The sequence below is a fragment of the Acipenser ruthenus genome, chromosome 8 (genome assembly GCF_902713425.1).
Source record: "Acipenser ruthenus chromosome 8, fAciRut3.2 maternal haplotype, whole genome shotgun sequence".
Classification (NCBI taxonomy): domain Eukaryota; kingdom Metazoa; phylum Chordata; class Actinopteri; order Acipenseriformes; family Acipenseridae; genus Acipenser; species Acipenser ruthenus.
The window spans coordinates 33,801,596-33,822,679 of record NC_081196.1 but is presented as its reverse complement, the minus strand read 5'-3'; the positions used below and the strand labels follow the sequence as shown (position 1 = coordinate 33,822,679).

At 35.0% G+C, this 21,084-nt stretch overlaps 2 protein-coding genes across 2 annotated transcripts in view; both read right to left on the bottom strand.

The window, feature by feature from the left end:
- Positions 1–61: 61 nt before the first annotated feature.
- sft2d2a (SFT2 domain containing 2a) lies at positions 62–14,869 on the bottom strand. Its single transcript, XM_034010934.3, has 8 exons — positions 14,614–14,869; positions 12,704–12,793; positions 11,717–11,802; positions 9,419–9,500; positions 6,541–6,576; positions 4,619–4,677; positions 2,440–2,469; positions 62–2,058 (listed from the first exon to the last, which is right to left on the bottom strand). The coding sequence occupies exons 1-8, from the start codon at positions 14,677–14,679 to the stop codon at positions 2,019–2,021; spliced, it is 489 nt and encodes a 162-aa protein (XP_033866825.1). The 5' UTR covers positions 14,680–14,869; the 3' UTR covers positions 62–2,018.
- Positions 14,870–16,233: 1,364 nt separating this feature from the next.
- Positions 16,234–21,084, bottom strand: part of tmem45a (transmembrane protein 45a) — a 29,041-nt gene continuing 24,190 nt past the window's right edge. Inside the window, exon 6 of the mRNA XM_034010665.3 lies at positions 16,234–20,105. Coding sequence (XP_033866556.1) covers positions 20,012–20,105 — 94 coding nt within the window. The 3' untranslated portion in view covers positions 16,234–20,011. The remainder of the gene's footprint in view (positions 20,106–21,084) is intronic.

Genomic DNA, 21,084 nt, shown 5'->3' with positions numbered 1-21,084 from the left:
ACATTGTACCGTAAAGAAAGTTGAAATACAAACGCTTACTAAATTAGGAAGAAGCACAATGTGGAATTATCTACCAGGCAAAGTTTAAGTGACTTGAACACCCAGTAGTTATTTAATAAGCAGTGGATGTCAATCCAATGAGATAAATTGAAAGGGATAAGCAAAATGGCCTATTTGCATTTTGTGTCACTGTAATGAAGAAAGAATGAACTGGACCTGTTTGGCCTATGAAACCTTGGCTGCTGATTGAACAAGCTTCAGTCAGAGATCACCAAATTAAAACCACTATAATATGATAATAAAACAATGAAGCAAAGAAAAAACAGCGTGTAAAGAAATAAGAGATAATAGTCTTATGCAACTAGTTACATATCTATGTTGAAAGAATGATGCAAATTAAAAATATCACCAACCGGACAATAATGCCTATTATAAATTAACAGCAAATAGCTGGCCAATTGAGATACCTGAACAATAGTCATATTTAAAAGCTAAACAGATATATCAACATAAAATGCATTACAAAAGTTAGCATTCAAACAGTGTAAAGTAGCAGAATAGATTCAAGTACAGAACTTTGTATTACAGTGTAACTCCCTTTAAAATACTTCAGCTTAAAACAAAAGGATAAACAATGAATCAAACAGCCGCTCAAGCACAAGACCCTTATTTTGATCCATAATAACATGTTTCCTTTTCATTTCTCCCCAAAATAAACTTTTACAGTGTATGACATAAAATGAATTGTTAAGGCAATTAGTATTACGATAAATTAAATAAAAGACCACGTCAGCTAAGTGGTATATTCCTTGCCAACACACTGCCAAATACCTAGGTTTAAGATAGAATTGAATGTACTTTGTAACTTCTTGTAATTATGTTAACTTCTCTCTGTTGTACCAGCATTGATCCTGTTTGTTCTCCATTTTATTGGAATTTAACTCTTAACTGTTTCACTAAGTTTATATATATATATATATATATATATATATATATATATATATATATATATATACATTTTTTTCTTATTTCAGATTTGTTATAATTCATACACTGTCAAAATACTTTATACTATAGATTTTAACTGCACTTCTGTGCATATTTCATGTTAGCCAAAATTGACAGTGTAGCTAACAGAAGGATAAATCAGTCTGAAATAATGTTGGGGCCAAATTGAAGTTAATGGAGGAAAGGGGTGATGTGGGAGAACATGGTCTATAAAAGGTTGCTTCCTAAAGCGCCAGGCACTTCAAACGCACCTGTTCTTTTTTAATTTGTAATTTTAAAGTGGTGTAAACTTCACTGGAGCAATAGCTCAATAAATCTAGTGCTTTACACAATGGATATTGTAAAGTTGACTACATCATAAAATATTAATTTACATTCTTAATGCCTTAATCTGTTTTTCCATTAGGAACAAATTACCAATATTGGAAATAAATATTCTCTTTATGTGTTAGTAGGATCACTATATTTACATTCTCCAAATGCTGGAATAAAAATCAGTATCTACTATATAAGGACACTTTCAATACAATTGGCAGTAACTTCCATTATTCTTTTTCTACAGGAAACTGAAATCAACACTGCATATCTCTTAACCAGGCACGGTCTTGGGTATGCCCTTGTATTATTATTGTTTGTCTTCATACAAGACACAGAAGCTGTTTAACTAGTTACAATATTGATGTATTTATGCAAAGTTATTGCTGAAACAGTAGGCACACATTATTAAGACACTGTGAGATACAGTATAGGCTGTTAAACATAACTTGCCCCACACGTGAAGGAGCCTGTGGGGTAGAACGCTGTTTAAACTAAGATTTTTTACAGTATAAAAGCAAATTACCCCACCTGTGTTAGTATAGAGTTTAGGATTAGAGCTTTGGACACCACATTCTCCCCTCCTACATACCACCTTTATATATATATATATATATATATATATATATATATATATATATATATATATATGATGTGGTCACACATACACATATACAGAGCAGAACCAGGCATCTTTAAGACAAGCAGACTGAGAAGCAACTCTTCACAGCATCTCTGAAAAAAAGAAAAGGAGAACATACATATTTTTTTTGCCATAATTTCTCTTCTTTAAATTATTATATGCATGAGGCCACAGCAGGGTTGTGAGTTTTAGGGTGGTGGTATTTAGTTCACAGCAGTTTAGATCATTAAAACATATCCCATTAATTAAGAGCTATACAAGCTACTGTTATGGAAGCACCAGATTCTCAAATGCTGAGTTTACAAATAATTATATGCAGGGAATTTAACACACGGGACAAAAGGTAAAGCTGCTGTTATGGCAATGGGTTACCACCACACTTAACAGAAACATTGTTTCTGTTGATGTCCTCTTCCTAAAGTCACACTAAAATTAAAAGTTAAAAAAAGTGAACAATTAAATCTCTCACTCACCTCGCAAATGGTATAAAGGATAAACTATACCTGTTAAAATAAAAGGAATAAGTGTTATGGGCACATGCTCACATCTTTTCATGAACTAATATGTTTTTTAATGAAACTCACATTTTTTAAATACATATGTACAGTCAAACTCGCTTAATATCGCTCCGCTTAATATCACCCCCGCTTATTATCATCAAATTGAAATGTCCCGACCACAATATAATGGGAGTCAATGGAAACACACTCCTGATAATATCACTTTGGTTAATGCCACACTCCGCTTAATATCAAGGAAAGGTAACAGTCATACAATTGATTTCCACCCCACTTAATATCACTTCAATATGCCTGCATCAGCGGTACTGTATTTTGACACATTCTGTATACTCCGTACTCGACAGCCTTGTGGTCACATAATCACCCAGCCTGACTCGTGGAGATCAGAAGTGTGTGTTCAGTGATTTTTTGACCAATGCATATTAAAATGAAAAAGTTGGGAAACTAACAGATATAAGAAGGCTGAAACAATTGCTCTATCCGAGACAGACGAGAAAAAAAAAAAAAAAAACTCTCGCTAACATACCAGTATATACTGTATGTATATATGTTTATACATGTGTAATCAAAACACACACAATGTGATGAAGAATGATTACTGTTCTCAGCACTATATGCAATTTAGCAGTACATCATTTGACTGATCTTAACAATTTTGTTAAAGCGAGGTAGCCCATTTCTGGACTTTTAGTTGTTAAGCTAATAGAAATATACCAATCCAATGTATTATTACAATCAATCAAATGTTTAGAAAGCTAACTATATACTAGTAATAACTTAAACAACTATAGAGTTACTAGAGTGTGCAGTGTACCAGCTGAATTCATTTTCCCCATTTGTTTTCAACAGGAAAAGCGAGCTATCAAAATAAGTGCTTTAAATACTGCTATTTTGTCAATCTCTCCCTACATTGTGGGGATTTGTTAGAAGGGTGCTTGACAAAACAAAGGCCAGAGCATTTACCAGGCTTGATGCTAGCAATTTTGCCCTTATTTAAATTAGCCAAGCTAAAAGCTAGACAAATAATGTTTTTTTTTTTTGTTTTTTTTTGTGATGTCTGCCAGGAAGCCATCAGAGAAAAATAAGCCTCCTGGCATTTTCAACCCCCTCCATGCTTATTTTTTTGGCATCGACACCTCTGGGGTTGTGAGCCTGAGGCAACTGATTAAGTGCTTAAATACAAAGTAGTGAAAGGGGCTGGTGGCTTTGCGGACAAGACAAAAAAAGTAACATTTAGATTTAAAACCATGCTGGGGCTCTCAAAAAAAATCAGTCCTGGGAGAGCACAAACATAATCATCATAATTTTGCCAAACAAAATACAATACACCTCCTTAAAAAAGACCCAACCTGCCACAACTAAATAAACAGTCCTGCACCCTAACATAGCGCACACTCCCAGGGGAAAGGGATCTGTTCTTTTTGAATGCAAGCTCTGGGTTTGTTTTCTACATTGTACATAGCCATACAAGTGTCGCTTTTACATAGTTAAATATGAAAAAAAGACAATAGTGTATTCATATATTCTTTGGGCAATGGTTTATAGATTACAAATGTATAAATTCTGCAATGAACATTCTGCACTCCATCTGTGTGTTGATTTTCCACAACTGAAGCAGATACTTTCAACAACACCAGAGAAACAGAAAACTGTAACTCTTATCTGCTTAAATTCATTATTTGGTAAATCTGCAAACACATTTAAAATTGCCTTTTACATTAAACAAAGCAATTGCAAACATACCTTCATTTCTTTTTGCATTAAATAAAACAATTGAAATATCTGATTAAACTATTGTATGGAAACTTTGAAATGATATTGCAACACTTTGCAAAATATACTATGTTTGTGCAGTATTTTGTGAAAAGGTTACGAACTGACACAAGGGGATTTTCATGCCAATGTTCCACAATGGGAATTGTGAATAATATTATCAATAACTCAGATTGACCTAATGTTAAATATTAACTCTAGTTGTTGACACTGATTAAGATCTTTACCAGTCTAGTGTCTTAAATTAAAGTGCAATGCAACAGTGTATTCTACATTGTTAAAATAATCCTGTAGTACACAGAGAATAAATAGTGCAAACATTTTAAGACATTTATAAAAACATTCAAATGTTACTTACCATGCAAATGCAAAAAACTGCATGATGCAAAACAGCACAGCAAGCCCCTTGTTCTTCCACTGCAGACAGAAACATTAGAGTATGTTTCTACTGGAGCCACATTAATACCCTCCACTTACTACAATAATAATAATCATCTTTAATTTAAATATAGCGCCTTTCACACTGAAGTGTCCCAAGGCACTGCTCAATCAAAATGTACTAATACTAATTAATTTATAAACATTGTAAACTTAAATACAAACAAGATACATTGGTAAACAGTGTAAGCATAAAAACAAGAAATAATAAATAAATCTTAGTTCATATTTCAAAACCTAGGAAGCCTAAGAAGAGAAGACAGCCGAAAAGAGGTACATTTTCAAGAAGTTTTAAATGGAGAAACTGAAGTAGAATTTAAAATGCAGCTGGGCAGAGAGTTCCATAAGGAAGGGGCAATGCAACTAAAGCTACACCCACCAACAGTAATATGCTAAGGAGACATGCATTTAAGAAGTCCAGAATTGGAAGACCTGAGCTGTCTAAGAAGATCCATGATGTAAGAAAGACCTTGGACCTTGTATGTCAGCTGCAGAATCTTGAAAGTAACATGGGAACAGGCAGGTACGCAATGCAAACATGCAAGAACAGGAGCAATATGTTCAGTTCATCTAGTGCCTGTCAAGATTCTAGTCGCTGCATTTTGTATCAACTGTAGACGATTGATAGAGCGAGCAGGAAGACCAGCAAAAAGAGCACTGCAATAATTTGACAAAGGCATGAACAAGGATCAGCATGACCACAACAGTTATGGCAAACAGGCACTAGAGGTTGTCAATATCAGGTTCATACTGTATGTACAGAAGGATTGGGAATGATTGGAGTATGCACAAGCTGTATCTTTTAAAATACAGTATAAACACTATAAATAAACATATACTATAAATAGCCAAGTGTTAATTGTTGCCAACATATTTAACCAGTCAAAAAAACACAGGCCAAATACAGATGTTAGTCTAGTGTACAGTGTACACCAACTTTTTTTTTTTATATTCAATACTTCTCCACAGCATATTTCATATACAATTAAACACTCTGCACAAAGTCTTATACACAAATACATGTTTATGCTTAACAAATATGCTTAACAAATAAATGTTATGTGGAAATGAGTGTTGGTGTAATTTATATGTGGGAACGGGTTTGTTTTGTGTGCTTTTTGAAGTTGTTGTGTTTGATTAAATTATTGTTTAGAGACGGGTGCTCAATTGAGACTTGCTGCCTGTTAAGTTTGGTTGACAGGAAGGGCAGCGAGTGTTTGGCTGTGCTGGTCCTCAATCAGCAGGTGGGCGGGTCTTGACTGAGCATCTGTCAACATAAAAACATCCGGTGGGGATCGTTCTGGGCGACTGCAACGCCATAGAGGGGCGCTGCGTACACTCAGGAGGAGAGTGTCCGCTCTGCAGGAACTACAGCTACGCAACCGTTAAACTGCAACACGGTACTTGTGAAGGCAATGCACAGCCAAGGCCGTATGAAGAAGCAGGAGTTGTCGTAAGAATACCGGCTCATAAGTAGGTTAGTTTAGGGGACATTGATTCCAAGTAATGTATAGCGAGGGTTACGTAGTGTAGCCGGTTCCTGGAGCGGGAAGCCTCATTTATAAGGCTAACACTCGCCCTGTGTGGCACCTTTTGTTTGTAGTTTTTGTACTGTGTTTTATTTTGCCTTTTGTACAGCTTGCTGTATGTGTCCTCTGTGCGTTACCATTGCTGGTAACGTCACATGACCCGTTTGTTTCCTTTTTTGTGTGTGATAATAAATCCTGCGCGCCCGAGCGGCGTTTCCGTCTTGCATATCAGCGGTTGCCCACACACGTGACACGAGTACCCTGTCACAATGTTACTTTTCAATCACATTCAATAAAAGAACAATGTACTCACCCAAAATGCAGAGCACAGTGTTAAGATCAGAGACACCTATAGAGAAAATAATTTTTCAGACACATCATACTTGACCAAAGAATAAGAAAACCAGTGCAGGTACATACAGGGGGTCCTCATAATCTCGTAATAAGTACAAGTTTATAGTGAAATACTATCTGAAACTTCTACAGGAGGCTAGGAGTGTATAGTATAAGTTTGGTTAAGATTGGTGCAAAATCAATGCACTTATTGCATTCACCATGTAGAGTGTGATAGACAGACAGACGTGGGTCAGTTAAATAATTAAATGAAATATACAATTTCAATTTTACTATAAAAGTCTTACTAGATACTATACTTTATAGAACACTGATTCTATCCATGTACAAGTTTAAACTGTAGATGCAATATATTCATAGTCGTGGACTACGTGGGAATTATATTATATATATATATATATATATATATATATATATATATATATATATATATATATGTAAATTAAATGGGCAAAAAATCCTTTAGGCTAAAAACGTTAATATGTTGTTTAATTGCATGTGCACACCAACAATATGCAGAACAAATAAATAAATAAACATCCCACTGCATTGCCACTTGCCAGTGTTGCACACTTAAACACGGTGAATGATTTTGGATCTAAAGACAAAAGTCAAAAGGGAAGCACATACTATTTACCAAACTTTCCACTGGAACCCATACATACTGTACTGTAAATGTCGCTTATATCATTAAATGGTGTAGAAATGTTTTGGATAATTTATTGTCACTTACTGTGCAGCTATGTGCACGTTTTAAATCAGGAAGTAAATAATGTTTTGCTTGCAGACAACGCATTTGCCCTGGGGGGCAAAAGTAAACAATGGCACAGAGTGAAAATGGGACATTAGAAAATGAAGGACTACCAGCGAGTACAGTAAATAATAAAATGATATGCATTATATAGGAAGCTTGGTGGTTCAGTGGTTAAAGAAAGGGGCTTGTTCAATCCCAGCTCAGCCACTGACTCACTGTGTGTGACCCTGAACAAGTCACTTAACCTCCATGTGTTCCATCCTTCAGATGAGATGTAAAACCAAGGTCTTATTGTAAGTGACTCTGCAGCAGTTGTGATGCATAATTCACACCCTAGTCTCTGTAAGTCGCTTTGGATAAAAACGTCTGTCAAAATGAATAAATAATAATAATAATAATAATAATAATAATAATATTGTTGAAGTTCAGGAAATTATGTGTGTCTCATGACATTGGAGGCTTAAATAGTTATTTTATAATCTATTCATTTATTTTTGCTCACTGAAATATATGTATTGTACTGGCAAAATTCTACAGTTAACTGCATTGTATATTATCTGTGCTAATAATAATAATAATAATAATAATAATAATAATAATAATAATAATGACTACGGGACAAAATGTTAAACTAGCAATCTGGTAAATCTCAGATACATTAAATAGAATCGATTACATTACAACAACAAAAAGTAATAGATCAGTTACCATAAAGAGTAAATTAAGTTTTCAAACAAAGCAGACAATCCGTTCAAAACACCAAAGTGAATGATGAGTTTCACATTTACTTTAAAACCATTAAAAGCATTGTTTAGAACAAAATGCTAACGTTGCGACAGAAATATGATATAAATGTTGTTTTGGTTTTATGTGTTGGAAACGACAATCAATCAAATGGCTCTTAACTAGCTTCCCCTGGCTTTCTACTAGTCTGTTATATGCATTGCCTGTACAATAAATAAGGTTTACTGTAGACCCCTGTGTAACATGAATAACTTTTGACCATTCTCTACAGTATGTTTTGTGCATGCGCATTAGCTTGATAGGGGGTAAAGTGATGGTGTAATGCTTCTGGACTGCTTTAGGTAAGAAAGTGAATGAGAGCATGTACAGGTTAAAAATATGAATGTAAAATCGAATGCTTATGAGATTATAGCCAATCGCAATCTGAAACGTCTATAGGAGGCTAGAAATGTATGGTCAAAGTTTAGTAAAGCTTGATACAAAATGAAGGCAGTTATCATGTTCACCCACTACAGTGTGGTAGATGGACAGAGAGACAGACAGACTCATTTAATGTATAAGGCTATCCATTTTTTGAAGGGTGTAATTTATTCTTCCCAATACAAAAATGCAGAAAAACGAATAAACAACTGAGCTTGTGCAACTCAGTGAACTGCACAGAATAGATTTTCTGGTACTTGAGTGATTTATTTTAATTGTATTTACCAAGTCTATTCTTAGTGAAATGCAATAATTGGTTTGTTTGTAACTAAGGCACAAAGTATGTCAAGTGATATGCAGAATGATGCACAAGCATCAAATAAGCGTCTATGCTGCTGTAGGATACAAACCCAACACTGAAAAAAACTGAAACCTTGTGTAAGCCCAGCAGTGTACTGCAGCATGTACCTGTAGCTGAGGATTTCCATAGGACTACATTATTAGTAATTTTAATGTTTGAAAATGCCCCCTCAATGTTTGTGTGTTTTATTTTACAATAAACAGTACAGTAAAAACTGGAATCACCGGAAACCCTTTATACCTGGAATCATGTTTTTATTTATTTTAAGTTTTTTAAAACAAACTTGAATTTGGCACCGTCAATTTTACAGTTAAAAGCTGTATGGAGTCTGTGAAGGCACAAGCCAAACCGTTAGGCTGTTTGATTAGTTCTTATTTTATATTACATGTCTTTGAATAGACTTCATAGCCCTAATCCATCTCCTAAGGCCAGTAGATCAGATCCAAATGAAGGTCATTTAAAGTTTAGGTTTGAGAATTAAAAATGTATTTATTTGGATTAATTAGTATACGTTTTTTATATCGGAAAAGGCAAAAGTGACGCTGTAGTAGGGCTTACCAACATTACAGCGGTTGCTATGGCTCGAGTCGGCTCAACCATTTTCTTCATCTGCTTTAAGGGTCCCATTAGAAACAAGGTGCTAAAGTTAAAAAGAAAAAAAGCATGTAATGATGTAATGATTCCCAAATTATAATCAAAATATTGAAACAGCCCTACCAATGTATCTGTAATGTTGATAATGAATTACATGCCTTCACCAAACCACCTACTCAATCAGTATGTGTCTAATGCACCAAATTCTCTACCCACAATTACAAAAAAAAAAATGGGTACAAAACAATAGCTAAAAAACTAAATATACCACTTACCACTATTAGGGCAATAATTAAGAAGTTCAAAACCACTGGAACAGTGGTAAAATTTCCTGGTAGAGGACGCAAGTGCATCTCGCCCCCACATGAGGTAGATGGTTCGGGAGGCAAAGGGAAATACAAGGGATTGTATTTCAATTGGAACTGGGTGCTATGGTTAGATAAGACGAAAACAGAGCTCTTTGGCCACGCACACCAGCGGTGGATTTGGCGTCGAAAGAAGGAAGCGTGTGCAGAAAAGAACCTCATACCTACTATAAAATATGGTGGTGGATCTTTGATGTTATGGGGCTGTTTTGCTTCCACTGGTCAACGGCATCATGAACTCTACCCAGTACCAGGACATTTTAGCCAAAAACCTGGTTGCCTCTGCCAGGAGGCTGAAACTTGGCCGCAAGTGGATCTTCCAGCAAGACAATGACCCCAAGCACACATCAAAATCCACAAATAAATGGTTAATTGACCACAAAATCAACATTTTACAATGGCCATCTCAGTCTCCAGACATTGAAAACCTGTGGTTTCAATTGAAGAGGGCAGTCCATAAGTGCAGACCGAAGGATATCAAGGATCTGGAAAGATTCTGTATGGAGGAATGGTCTAATATCCCTCCCAATGTGTTCTCCAATCTCATTAAACATTATAGAAAAAGACTCAGTGCCGTTATCCTTGCAAGGGGAGGGTGCACAAAGTACTGAAAACAAGGGTGCCAATAATTGTGACATTTCATTTTTTTTGGAAATAAATTTATAATTTGAGAAATGTGTAATTTTGGTTGATTCCATTGAATCACTAATAAAGTCAAAAAATTACAATATAGCTCAGTACTGGTATTATTTATTTTATACACTCTTTTTTGTTAATCTTTATCAAGGGTACCAATAATTTTGGAGGTGACTGTATATATATTAATACAGTACAGTAGACTCAATTACTTAAACACTTCTGCAACAAACAAGTTCTGTTTTGAAAAAAATCTCATTTCAGCACAATGGGGAAAAAAAAAAAAACACGGGCATTTCTACTAAGTGCCTTGCACTGAAGACATAGATCACCGTGGAGGATAATGACAGACATGTATCAGAATGAATAGAGCATGACGTGATGGGGTTATTAGGCAGTGTAACTGGAAGAAGGCTGGGAGCAAACAAGTGAATCTATCTTTACATTAGAAGTTATAGACCTTTTAACCTAATCTCATCAGCAGAGGTCAGAGTCTGTAACAACAGCCACACAATATCATTTTAGGCGCAACAGTAAAGTAATGAGCAATAACTGCTTCTGAGAAAACCTACTAGCCCTGTACCACAGTGCAATTTGCTTATCATTTTTGGTGTCCCAATTGTATTGCACCATTGTACATGACGTCATTATATTGAATTGAGACACTGTATGTCTACCACTATCTACCTGATTAGCATTTAAGATACAATATTTCAATCTAAAAAACAGTAAGGAAATAGACATTACAGAGGCTTTTACAGTCATAGCAATTAAAAGCCCTCAATAAGTAGTAAATAATGTATTAATTTAAACAGTTCTAAAGTGTAATGTTCACTGTCTTTATTTTTAGTTCAGAGCTGATTCCATTTCCACACATTATTGGCATGTACCCAGTAAATTATGCAATGTTCTTGTTTTTCTGAACTTATTTTTAAAAGTAGTCTAACAAATAGCCAATGTATGGCAGGCTCTGTGTAAACTATTAAAATATGTTACCTTCAAATATTCCTGTTATGGTTTTATTATTATTATTATGTGCATTAGAAATCCTTACTGACTTCAGAAACCTGTGAGCTGGCTGAATAAAGCATAGCTCAACTTTATAAACATGTTATTGGCCTTTAGTTTAAAGAAAAGGGAAAAGGTAATTTTTTTTTAGTCAGTAGTTAAGGTGTTTAACACATTTTTGTGTGAATTTATCAAGGCCTGAGTTATAAAGTCTAATACATCAATTAGTTTAGCTAATATGATTTTAACTCACCTTCCAATGGCTGAAATATTTCCAAGCGTGTAAAAGACAGCAAATAGTACTAATCCGTTTCTAGGCACCCACAGTAAACAGACTCCCTGGAACGAATAATAGTAAAACAAATGCAGTGACCTTCCATATATAAACATCCCATTTTTATTAAATGATTTAATGAGCTAATACCCCTTTTACACCCCGGGGAATTACACAATTACACGCCCACATAATTTTACATATAAAACGTATCACCATGCATAGGCACGTAATATTATCAAAATATTAACAGTGGGAGAGAAAAAATGTTAGATCAGACTGATAAAGGGAACATTGATCGATTTTGCCAGAAAATGCCACGACAAAGCTCTCACGTTGCAAAAATCTAAAAAAATATTTGGTCATCGACAGCTGACCATCTTCCTAATTTGAAAACATTAGCTTTCAGATACATAAATGCAGTAACAAATACAGGTGATGCTGAGCACAGCAACTCGCTGTATAATCTTGTCCTGTCCGATCAGAGGCGTTCTCTTTCGGAAGACAAACTGAAAGAGCTGGTGTTCCTTTATTTCAATCTTGGAATTTAGAAAGACTTTATGTTAAAAAAATGTCATTGTTTTCTACTTATTTTTTATTTGATTTATTTTACTTATGCTAGTATTTTGATATCCAGTATGATAGAAGAACCCAATACAACTGCACAATACTTTTGTTGCTTTGTACATACTTGTACAGAGATACCGCATCATTTTGCATACTTTTGATTTCTTCTGTGCATAATTCCCTGGGGTGTACCCTTTACTTGTGAGAATGTCAAAATATGCTCATTTCCTTCTTACTGTAATGGGCATCTTCCTTAACCAATTTATTGAGTAATGATGGCAACATTATTTTACAGGGCATGACACATTAGGGTTGGGCATTTCATTTTACACTCAAGATGCTGGATTATTTAAAACTCTATAAAAACTACAGTTAAGAGAGACTGAAGAAAGTACTCACCAGTATTGAACACAGCACACCTATTGCGAAGCAGGCAATGAACCCTTTCACCCTTGTGCCCCATCCTAAGGATGTTGCATCGGATACTGCCTTCAAATCAGAGAAAAGTCATGAATTAAAAGTTTATAAAATCCCCCCACATCACATGCCTTAGCTACACAAGCAAACGGAAACCTGGTGTGACAAAAACACTGTGTGAATAAGCATACATTGTAACTTAAAAGTAAAGTTATCGGCGGAGAGAGAACTAAGTGAATTGAGTTCTGGTCGTCTCATTCCTGCTCAAACCGGTCCCCATTTACAAAAATAAATACATAAAACTGCTTTTTATTGCATTCAGTAACTCCATCCACAGTAATTCTGAATGTTTTCATTTCAAATGATGAAGCATTGAACTTGTTTTGTCGTCCGGTTCCTCAAAATAATTCCAAACATGGTTTTGCCTCGTTCCTTTGTTTAGAGATGCAATTTTATTAAAATATATAACAAACGTCTGAAAAGTGCACCAATGAAGCGCCTGATGACCAAGAATAAAACCCACTCCAGGGTCAATCTTTCTGTTGCACCAATTAGAAAAACTACTTGGAGGCAATTGCCAAACCCCTTCCTTTTTATAACATCCGCCCTTACTGTGGCACCATAGCAGTCGGATAGGCGACCTACTGCTGTATATGGTAATGAATTACTAAAATAAATACATTAAAAAAATATGTGTTTGGTGAAATTTGTCACGGTTATACGTCAAACATATTACTGAACGTTTAACCACTTCTTTAGGGTTTAAACGTTTAAAATTCCCATCCCTATATTTATGTTGTAGTTATCATGGTTATCTACCATCTTCCTAGCCTAAATCTTCACTGAGATACAAACTACTTCACAGTCACCAAAGACCTAACAGCATTCAAATTAGCATTTTTTCTGCCAAATCCTCCTCTAGTTACACCTGTTTTTACCCTGATAGAAACATTTTATTATTTATTTCTTATCCAGGGCGACTTACAATTGTTACAAAATATCACATTATTTTTACATACAATTACATTTTTTTTTACACATTATTTTTACATTCAATTACCCATTTATACAGTTGGGCTTTTACTGAAGCAATCTAGGTAAAGTACCATGCTCAAGGGTACAGCAGCAGTGTCCCCCACCTGGAATTGAACCCACGACCCTCCGGTCAACAGTCCAGAGGTCTAACCACTGCTCCACACTGCTACCGGACACAACACAAAGTGTGGAATTTCAGATAAAAGCAGATTGTGTCAGAATCAAATTCAACTGCAGCGGATCACTGCAATCTCTATACTTTCTAGAAAATTATGACATTACAAAGGTTCATCCTTGTATAGTGCGATTAGTGATGTTGCTGGGGTGGCTAACACTTTCTAGAGGTAGCTAAAACTACTTAAAGCTCATTTTCTCTCGCGAGATCAGTCACTTTCCTGAGGTGGCTAAAACTACTTTACTGATCTATTTTCTCCATGTTAACTGAAACCTCTGAAAAAGCAATCGTCAAATCTGAAAATTGATTAGTCTCTGTACACTGAAATGTGTGCAAATGAAAAGGCAATCGGCAAAAAAGCAACCAACTTTACGGCCCTTATCATCAGTACATAGCCAAAGTAGAACATATACCACACGAGAGCCACCTAATCCTTCGATTATTCTGCAACTCGTCAATACAGTTTTCTTCACTCAATGTAATAGAAATATCATTACGTATATGTCTACACGGTTACTTATTAGAATTGATGTATTTAATGAATTTACATTCAGTAAATTAACTATGGCATGTTTTCACAACATAAGAACTCGCCCTGTTGTAAACATGAATAGTTGCGTTTCATTTTCCTCCCCATCGAAAATTCCTAATGAGATATATATTTTAATTAAACTAGTTGTACCTCCGACAATACGTTGGTGTCGTCGTTACTGTCCTGGCCACTGAGAACTCTCTTTAATTTGTCCATGAAGGGGAATATTAGTCACGGTGAATCAGTACAGTAGTATAAAGTCTTCCGCTGATGCTTTCGCTCAACAGGTGAATTCACCAACTTCCTCTGTCGTCCCTGGTTGGTTGCTGTATACAGAAACAGTGACGGCACTATGCACGTCCACGCTCTCAAAACTCGCGGCGCTGCAAAAGTAATGTAAGAGCGCCGTCTGCAGCACGACAGCAGAAATGCATGCATTTATTAACCAAAGAAAACAGTGAATACAGGAGTGTACTTGGCTATTTAAAAAAAAATAATAATAGTAGTATAAAAAAATCAAAGTTACTTGCATGTATGTTCAGTGTATGATATTTGAACAAGCATTTCAACATGCCTAACCATCATCTGCATGATCTGACAGTTCTTGTTATATTTTTACTTGTTTTTATTTTTTTTTATATATATATTTATTTTCTTCGTCCCGTTTTCTATATATTAGTACATACTGTTACAGTTGTTGCGCTTATTTACACGTTATTCATATCATTTACGTATTACAGGTGTGGTAATTCAACATGTGTTATTTGTATTGAAGTTCTGAGGACACCTTTGAATGTAAACATCAATCTCTCTTTTCTACTTTACAGAGACCTCTGAGGTAAAGATTTAAATGCAATACACACTAGAATATAAAACAAATACAATAACCTTAAAGTAAAAGTTAAGATGCACAAAGTACTTTGGACATTTCGGACATAAAAGACCTTCATCAGTTAAATGCCAGAGTACAGTGTGTTGTTTGTTTTTAACAATTAATTTCAAATAAAGCCAAGTAGGGCTTCATGGTAGAATGTCCCTCCCAAAAGGTTCAGAAGTGCAGTTTGAAAATCAGCTTGGGTTCTTTCTGTTTTCTGGTTGCATTTGTAAATTCTACAAAATCTATAGCTACAGGTGACAAGGTGGATTTGATCTTAATGCTCTGAGGTGTTCTACAAAGCAATCTGTTAAATATCTTTTAATCTCTCCAATATATAGCAAGTTACACTTTTTGCAGATGATATATAATACACAATTCCCAACTTTCTATCTATTGGAGAGACTAAAATACATGATATTACTATAGAAACCAGTGCCTATATTGCTTTAAATTACATATTTATTTACCTCTTCAATGTTTTTCATTCCTGCAATGTTGTTCTAAAACTATACATTCTATATGCTCTGTGGTAATTCCCTGATATGGAACTTCCTGACTGGTGGATGAAAGTTTTCTAACACATATTATACAATGGCAAGGATTGTCCTCCTTCTCATTTTAATGGGCTATGTGACATCACCGCTGTGGCCGAGGACATCACCATGGTTCTCTTGAAACCTATTTTTGTTACCTAATTTCAAATGACCTCATAGCCATTGTATAATCGCAATATCGCATCCAGGGTGTGTGTTGCTGTGAATATAACCACTTCTCGTCCGGGTGAAGACACTGTTTTGTGCTGATATCCCACAGTGACACTAGTGCTCTATTATATTAATATCATATATGGAAAAGGGAAGAAAACAGAAACACACATAACCTTGTTTGCTGGATGGATTTATTCTATTAATTTAAATACCTCTGACAGCTCAATATGGACCCAGTTAAATCATTTATTCAATTATTCATTTTAGAATAATACATATTGCATCAAAAAACTGTGCAGTTCAGTACATGAAAAACAAAGAATTACATTACATATAGTGCTAATAAAACTTTTTTTTTATTTTTTTTTACAAATATCAAGTTAAAGTATGAAATCAAGTGAAGCATGATTAGCCAACTTTTTTTATTCATATATTATTTTGGCAATAGCATTTAATTTAGGATAATTTGTTTATAGATTAAATTATACAGGTATCTTCATTTGGAACAACATGGTTTAAGAATGGTTTTATTCTCTTTCAGTTCTCATACTCGCCTGAATTATAGTAAAGTGTGGCTAACTTTGATTTAATTCAGGCCCCTATCGTTGCTGTAAGCATTCTGTTTTAAAGCGTGGCTCTTTTTATAATGTACAATCCCCACGTTTGGTTGGTACCAATCTCATTGGTTTACCATTCATAAAATCCTACAAAAAGTGTACAGGCCCCATTTCACAACAAAACCGCTCTTTCATTTCTGATGCCTGTTGGGTTATATTAAGTAAGGTTTGGTAGTCATAAAACTTTTCTCATATAGTATGTTTCTAAACAGCGTGAGGGTTATTCTCATTTGTCAATGTAGCTTTTAAAACTGTGAGAACTGTGAACAAAAATCGTTGTAAAAACAAAAGAGAGAGCTCTCCTGATTAAAACATCCAAATCAAATTGAAAACAAATACAAAGCAATTTTCAGTCTTTATTCAGAAACTGTATAATTGCTTTGGCTAAAATGGATTTACAAGAATCACTAGGCACGCTAACATTTTCAGAGAGTAAAAGGAATATATATCATTTAAGAAAAATAATTCCAAGCATATGACTGTAGGTCCCATACAAACAAATACATTAATTTAATTATTTATATATATATAATAACATTAAGGGGTAAGTTTGATCAAGCTATACCACAGCAGTAACACCACAGTCGGATTTTATTGGAATATTTAACAAACTGACAAACACCACATACTCATGGTTATTCTAGGGTTACCCCTAAAAATATGTGGTTGATACAATCCAGGGGATTCCCCAGTGCTGTAAAATGATCAAACTGTGGCAAAGGTTGATTCGACCCCTTTGTCAAAGTTGCAAGCTTGCTGAACTAAATCATGTACGCTTAAGATACTTATAATAGGAATATATGTACAAATATTTCCTATTTCATTTATTTTACAACCCGATTATTGTCTCATTTAGGATTAGTTTTCACATCACAGTATCTGCATTATTGTTTCTACACATTTATGTGTGCTTAAAGATCATCTTTCCTTCTCAGCATTGTATGTGAACCAACAAAACACCTATACTGTTCCTTTAATGAAACGTAGCTTTCTGAGGTGGCATGCTATTTGGTCAGATTATGCAGCGAGTGGCAATGTCATTGTTCCTCACAAGATGGCAATACTGTATAAGCACCAACCGGTACACTTCAAATTGCCTTCATTAAACCAGCATTGTATTATTTGTTATGAATGCATGGGGAAAGGCCTCTGTTTTGATCTCTGTGCTATACTGTTTGTTAAACACACACAGATACTATTAGTTTAAAAGGCATGATAGCAAGTAAGAAGCAAATTAACTATTTATATTGGAATTAATTTCAACCCTAAACCAGTTGTCAGGAGCTTGACTGGAGACTATCAATAGAAATACATTTCTGACATGCTATATACAATATACCATAGACTTCTGATGTGTTTATTGTCTGGAATCCATTCTTTAGTGCTGTGGTGCACAGTCTTGCTAAAGTAAACTCCCTCCTTGTTAACAGTTGCATGTAAAGTCCTGCTCAAACTTATTAATCGCCTGCCTGGGTAAAGTGAAGTCTATTTGGCTGCACAAAAAAAAAAAAAAAAAACGACATGTAAAAACTAAAATGTAGGTTTCCTCGTCTCTTCAGCTGTAAAGCAGGGTACAAAGCTGATTGTGTAGACTGAACTTTGCAGTTTTTTTTGCCATTGGCAACAGCATTCAAAGTGACATAAAAACAAAGTAATACTGCAGCCTTTCTACTATATTTAGCAAGGGAGGCAATAAAGAACCAATAAATACCAACTGGGTTCATACAGAATTGAAAGACTGTAGTATTTAGATACAATGATACCATGACAAAAAAAAGAACAATTCCATGCAAACAAAATAAATATCTTAAAATACCCTGAGATCCCTAGGACACCTTAGCCATGTCATCACACGAGTTTGGTTAGCACACATTAATATTTTCCAGTACAGACGTAAGAGAGTCACCTAAAAGAGACACAGGAGGGAGTGTATTTAATAATTCCATGGTAAAGTACTAGGGGTTAAATCTTTGTTATCTGTGGTACCGTAATCTGCTATAAAGAAAACTGTACCCAAGTTGTACCCAACTGTTCACAATTTCTCACAACTGCTTTTTTGCTATGCCAAGACTTCAATAAACTGTGCCCCAGAATCAGCTATTTGTAAAAGTGTGAGGGTTCAGTTACAGATTCTTTATACATTGTAGGGATGCACTGAATCCAGTATTTGGTTTCAGATTTGGACCGAATACCTACTTTTTGAACACGGTTCGGATTCGGCCAAATACTTAGAATTCCGTGAACCGAATCAGAATTCTATATATCCACCCAGACGCACATCCATTTTAATACATCTCTCCAATGTGTGCAGTTCTTTAAATAAAAGACAGGAATCCGGTATTGAACGGAATTGTTGTATTTAATAACAAGAACACGTTTGATGAACTCTGTCACAGCTCTCGACTCCCTAAATTACTGGTGGCGCACGCACTAAACACGTCACGCAGCTGAATCTAAACATACCCCCGAATGCAGCAGCACATTCACATCATACTTTTCATGGAGTAAAGTTATGCAGTAAACCTGTAATATATTGTAACGGCAAACTGTTGTAGACTTTTGTGCTTTGTTGCTTTGTCTGTCAAGCGTGTTCTAGAGATCATACTGAAATTTAAAAAAAAAAAATCGATGCACAGAATATATATTTTTTGTAACTTTACAACTGTCAGATGTGCAAGATATTGTTGAACAATATGCTTTAGTAAATTAAATTTTACGTTATTGCAATGTGCCAATACAAGCTGAACCATTTGGGAACTGCTGTGTTTTATTAAAATAATTTGAAAACTATTTCATAGCCTATTTGATATATGTTACACACACGGTGTATTTAAATCAACGTGGGTTTTATTTCGCAGGGAGATCATTGAGGTCACTCATCACGGTAATTTTTTCCTCATAGCTCTCAGTCTCAAATCAGGTGACACAGGTTGAAACGTCATTAATGAAAATAGTAGGCAAAGTGCAGCTCTCCTTTCTTGTAAAGGTAAAGTAAACGGTTCTGTATTTTGATGTTTCTGTTGTGGGGGAGGGGGCTAGCGGTAAATTGTGTAAGTTTCAAACTGAAATCTTATTCAGGGATATATTTCCATTCGGTAATAAATACTATTAACTAAAAGGCGCAAAAATATAGATTGTGTACGTCCCTTGTTAATAGCTGCCAGTCTGTTTTTCATTCAACAGTTTCCTTCAGTTTTCTTGACAGTTTTTGTAGATTCGGTATTTGGCCGAATCTTTTGAGATGGATTCGGTATTCGGCAGAATCCCCAAAACTTGGATTCGGTGCATCCCTAGTACATTGACGCAGTAATGGGTAAACCAGTATCCACTGTTAAGGTTTGAAGCGGCTACAGGTCTTCCTCCGATTCTTCCTCCCTCTCCTTGGTCTTCAGCAGCCCCATTTCCAGCTGTGGAGTCTTCTTCAGCTTGGTCTGAACCAACCTGATCAAAGAAACACAAAACTGTCAGCGAGGACCCTACAGAGCATTCCCATCAACTCAAACCTCTGCATGACCTGTTACAGTAACTGGGTTTACTCAGAATACCATCTTACTCATATTAAAACAGATGTTGGCAGAGGCCAAAACACTATGGGCTAGCTATATAAGGTCTATCTAGTTTTCTGTAGTTTGTATTTTTTTCAAGGTAACAAATTGCTTATTTCAAGTCATTTTCTGTCTAAAAATAGGTATTTCACAATTAAACACAAGTCACATTCTAAATTGTTAATTTTATCTAGTTATTATACAACAAATGTTCCTAAGTATTTAAATGATTATCCGAAAAACAGTAAATGCTAAATTGTAGAATATTTCATTTTTTTTATGTCCACCTTCAGTGAATTATCCAACAAAATAAAAACACAAATTCATGTAAAAATAACAGACATGTGAAATGTCCCCTTGTACTGGACAGAGCGATCTTTAGCAGAAATATTTCTGATCTTTGATGCAGCTGGTGTCTTTTTCATTGAAGACATTTTGAATAAATCATGCAGCTCTATGCAGTGTGTCCAATCATTTACCAAAAGTAAACTAAACCAGCTGCCAGGTTCCTAAATGCAGTGTAACAGGTAGTGCGTCAATAAGGCAAACATTTGCTGCATTTAATTTTAAGTGATAAAACATATGTATAGTTACGCTTTCATATTTTATATTAACAATATTTTTACTACCCACTTTCATTGAGATTCCAGTACAGTTTAAATAAACAAACATCACAAGGACTCACAGATTCTACATCAGATTCTGTAGAAGTCTGTCTCAGAGTGAAAGCAGCACATAACATGTTATTTAAAACCTATTTAAAATTGACTTAATTTTTTTCTGATATTTCATTTCCATAACTAAAAATAAGCACAAATAACAAGGGGTCACCATGTTTGTTTTGCATTTTTCACAAACATCCAATGAGAAACATA

What these genes read in the sequence shown, in the direction of transcription:
- sft2d2a (XM_034010934.3), bottom strand. Translation starts at nt 14,679, where the DNA reads ATGGACAAATTAAAGAGAGTTCTCAGTGGCCAGGACAGTAACGACGAC. An exon ending in AATATTTCAGCCATTGGAAG is followed by an intron (nt 9,501 to 11,716) that starts GTGAGTTAAAAT and finishes TTTTAACTTTAG; the next exon opens with CACCTTGTTTCTAATGGGAC. An exon ending in CAGTTTTTTGCATTTGCATG is followed by an intron (nt 2,470 to 4,618) that starts GTAAGTAACATT and finishes TTATTTTAACAG; the next exon opens with GTATAGTTTATCCTTTATAC.